Genomic DNA, 3,708 nt, shown 5'->3' with positions numbered 1-3,708 from the left:
ATACACATTGTTTTAATTATATTAATTCTCACCATCACCAATAGGCATTGAAGAGCAAATCACATCTCTCTTTCTTCACTAGGCCCCACTAGAAATAAGAAAAATACTAAAAGACATTACCGGTACTAAATATTGTTATCTAATAGAATGTTAATCTCATTTGTGGGTCTCACTCATCTTTTATTAAATGATGATCTTTTATTAGATGGTGGTGCTTAACACTATATGTGTTTTATAATATTATTTAATAAAAAATAAAGATACTATAAATTGATTGAGATAAAAATTGTTTAATTTTATTATAATATTATTATTTTCAGCCATCAGATCATCCCACTTGCAACTTAAGATTTATTAAAAGAACTTCACACTAGATTTATTAAACTGATATCATTTTTTTTTATGATCCCAAAACATATGCCATAGTATTCCCATTTTAGGATTGTATTGTTTAGAAAAGTAAAACAACAGTTGGGGGAATAACATATATATATATATATATATATTATCTGTGGGGGAACAATAATTTACATATCTAATTTATTGTAACACTTGCAAACACTCTAATTGTAAAGTAGATAAGTTAACCTACTCGTCACCAAGGAAAAATATGGTGGGTTTATTTGGTTCTGTTATCTCCACCGTTCCTTCCAACATCTTAGCAACCTTGCCCATCGATGGCCGCATCTCCGGCCGGCTTTGGAGGCACCACATGGCGGTCTTCACCATCCGGTTAACCATATCAAAATGGGCCCGACTATCATATGATTGTTTGATCTGACGGTCCAAAATATCTTCAACATTAACTTCTTTATACACCTTATCAAACGCCCAACCAGGGAAGTACCAATCCTCACTCTCCATTACTGACCCTTGCATTTGATGGTTGCGGACCCCACTCACCAGCTCCAATAACACCATTCCAAAACTATACACGTCAGCTTTGGCGGTGATCATGTCAGACTTGACCCACTCTGGTGCCATGTACCCACGAGTTCCTCGGATCTTGGATAGGCTAACCATATCCTCCTTCTTCCTAAGCTTGGACAACCCGAAATCTGATATTTTCGGGCAAAAATCATCCCCTAGCAGTATATTCTCGGGTTTGATATCACAATGCAAAACCCACTCCAAGCACTCCTCATGTAAGTACGCAATTGCTCTTGCCACGCCGAGAGCAATGCGGTAACGAACGCTCCAATCGATAACCGGTTTCTCCTCATACCGATCGGACCCGATCCGATGAGGAGGAAAGATGTACTTATCAAGTGATCCATTTGGGACATACTCATAGACAAGTATCCTGTGACCTTTCTCAGCACAAAATCCCCAAAGACGCACCAAATTCAGGTGGTGCATCCTCGCAATAATGGTGACCTCCGCCCAAAAATCCGGCTCCCCGCCGGCAACATTCTTCAAGCACTTGACCGCCACGACCCGGTGGTCGGCCAACTCACCTCTGTAAACGTCGCCAAAACCTCCTTTCCCGATGAGGTGCGAGAAGTCTCCGGTGGCAGCCTTCAGCTCAGTGTAGGAGAATCTCTTCGGCCCGCCGGCGGGAAGAAGCTCGAGTCCCAATGTCCTCGCCATGTCTCTATACTTGATGTACTTCTTCAAGAACGCCCAAAAAAACAGAGCACCGGAAATCAGTTCCGCCGCGAAAAGAGTACATATTATCACGATATTCCTCGTCGTCGTATTCGAATCATCCGGCGGCAAAGGGAGCTCGATCCTGATCGGACATGTCGTTTCTAGAATCTCCGTCATCCCTTTAAACGTCGTATTCGCCGGCTCCGACCTGTCGACCCTCAGAAACATGGCGCTCTCCGTCCCCGGCGACCAATAACCGTTCAACAACCGATCAAGATTGAGATAGCACGATCCTTTTCCATCGTACTTGAACATGAACCCTAGACAGTCCCGATTCGCCGTGCAATTGGTCTCACAGTCGCTGAGATTCTTCCCGTCCAGCGTTCTATGTCTCGGCGACGTGTAATTCACGTAATCGAGGCGTATAAACCTCGAAGTGCGGAAATCTCTGATCGGAATTTTGATTTCGCAGCCTAACTCCTTGGCGTCGCCGGAGGTTTGATCGTATCCCGGTGGGCAGACGCACGACGAGGAGTTGGAGCCGTCGCTGGTGCAAATCGCGTAGGGCCCGCAGGAGCCGTGGATGGTGCAGAGCTCGTGCGTGGCGTGCCATACGACGGTCCACTCATTCAGATGGGGATCGAATCCGTAGATCCTGAGATTCCCGTCGTCGTCGAGAGTCAACCTCCTTTGCCGATTTTCGATTCCGTAGTCGGAGGTGACCAAGGAAGCTCCGTTTCCCTGTTCCACTTTTCCGGCGAAATCCATCTCCACAAACTCGTTACCGCCGGCCGCTGACCAGTAACGGTCCGAGCTGTTGAAGTACAGATCAGTCGCGTTTTTAAAGCTGAATTTCCCGTTCTCGGAGACGATTTTCGTTCCCGTTATGGTCTGGTTTGCGAGGATCGTGTCGGTCGGGAATTTGAAACTTTCCCAGCCGCCAAACACCAGGTTCCCGTCGTTCCGGAGGATCAATCTCGTCGTGTTGGAATTGGCGGAGGTTTTCCCCAGCCAGATGTTTCGTCCTGTGGAGTTTCCGAGGCGGATTTCTCCTGCGGAAGTTAACGTGACGGCGCCGGAGCGGTCCACCGGGGTTTTGCTAGCCGACCAGACAACGGCTCGTCCGGTGACGTTCCGGTACCAAATTGAGAATCTGAAGAGGTTTGAGGAGCCGGAGATGGGGGAGAATCCGGCGGCGAAGACGGAGTTGGGGGAGAGGAGAGTTCGGTTCTGTGTCTGGTACCATGGGAAGGAGAAGGAAGAGTTTTGCTGTTGCTGTGCTGTGACGAGGAAGGAGAAGAGGAGGAAGGAGAGGAGAGTAATGATGGTGGGGAAGAGATTCATGGTTGTGGAGGTTTTTTTGGTTTGAGAATAATGGCGGGTATGATGTTTGTGGGAAGAATTATTGAGGTAATTTTTATGGTGGCTAATAGGGGTTTGAAATGACTTCGTTTAAGTTGACTTCAAAAAGTCCATTGACTTGAGTATGAATGAGATGGCTTTACTGGTTTTCTTTTGTTTTTTGTTATTTTTTAGACTGACAACTTATTACGACCATTACTGTAGCTCCACTTTTCTCCTTCTTTTTTTTTTTTTTTTTTTTTTTTTTGTAAGGTGTGCTAAGATGTTTTTCTTGGAAGTTAATATGATAGGGTTAATGTTGTCTACAACAGAGATACGCTTGTGATTTGTTTTGCTCAGTTTGTGATTTTTTTAATTCAATATTTTTTTTAAGAATAAAATCATTTCAATACGTCTCAAAATATCTTATAGATATTATGTGTATTTAATAATATTTAATAAATAACGTAATTGTGAGTTTCATTCTATTCACCGATTTAAGTTTTCACTTTCAATTTTATTACACTTGAAAACTTTAAGAAAAAGTTACATTTAATTTTTTCTGCTCAGTTAAAAATTCTCACATAAAGTCATATCTAAACTCGAATTAAAAACTCGAATCGACGAATTAAACGAGGTGAGAAGACAACATTTAGAAATTCTAATCCTTATTTTTAAGATATGATATGTCAAATCTACCCTTTCAATTAATTAAAAAAGCTAATTCATAAAGAAAAAAGTATCAAAAATATAAAATTCTAAAAATTAAAAAAATAT

At 42.6% G+C, this 3,708-nt stretch overlaps 1 protein-coding gene across 1 annotated transcript; it reads right to left on the bottom strand.

Moving 5' to 3' along the window:
* Positions 1-425: 425 nt before the first annotated feature.
* LOC21402253 (G-type lectin S-receptor-like serine/threonine-protein kinase At1g34300) lies at positions 426-2,981 on the bottom strand. The gene has a single exon (XM_010107262.2). The coding sequence runs from the start codon at positions 2,932-2,934 to the stop codon at positions 589-591; it is 2,346 nt and encodes a 781-aa protein (XP_010105564.1). The 5' UTR covers positions 2,935-2,981; the 3' UTR covers positions 426-588.
* Positions 2,982-3,708: the final 727 nt, after the last annotated feature.

Source organism: Morus notabilis, unplaced genomic scaffold, assembly GCF_000414095.1.
Source record: "Morus notabilis unplaced genomic scaffold, ASM41409v2 Scaffold102, whole genome shotgun sequence".
Lineage (NCBI taxonomy): Eukaryota > Viridiplantae > Streptophyta > Magnoliopsida > Rosales > Moraceae > Morus > Morus notabilis.
Note: the sequence above shows the minus strand (reverse complement) of the source record. Positions and strands in the feature narration are given on the sequence as shown.

Excerpts from the sequence above, each read along its gene's own strand:
- LOC21402253 (XM_010107262.2), bottom strand. The coding sequence starts at position 2,934 with ATGAATCTCTTCCCCACCATCATTACTCTCCTCTCCTTCCTCCTCTTC.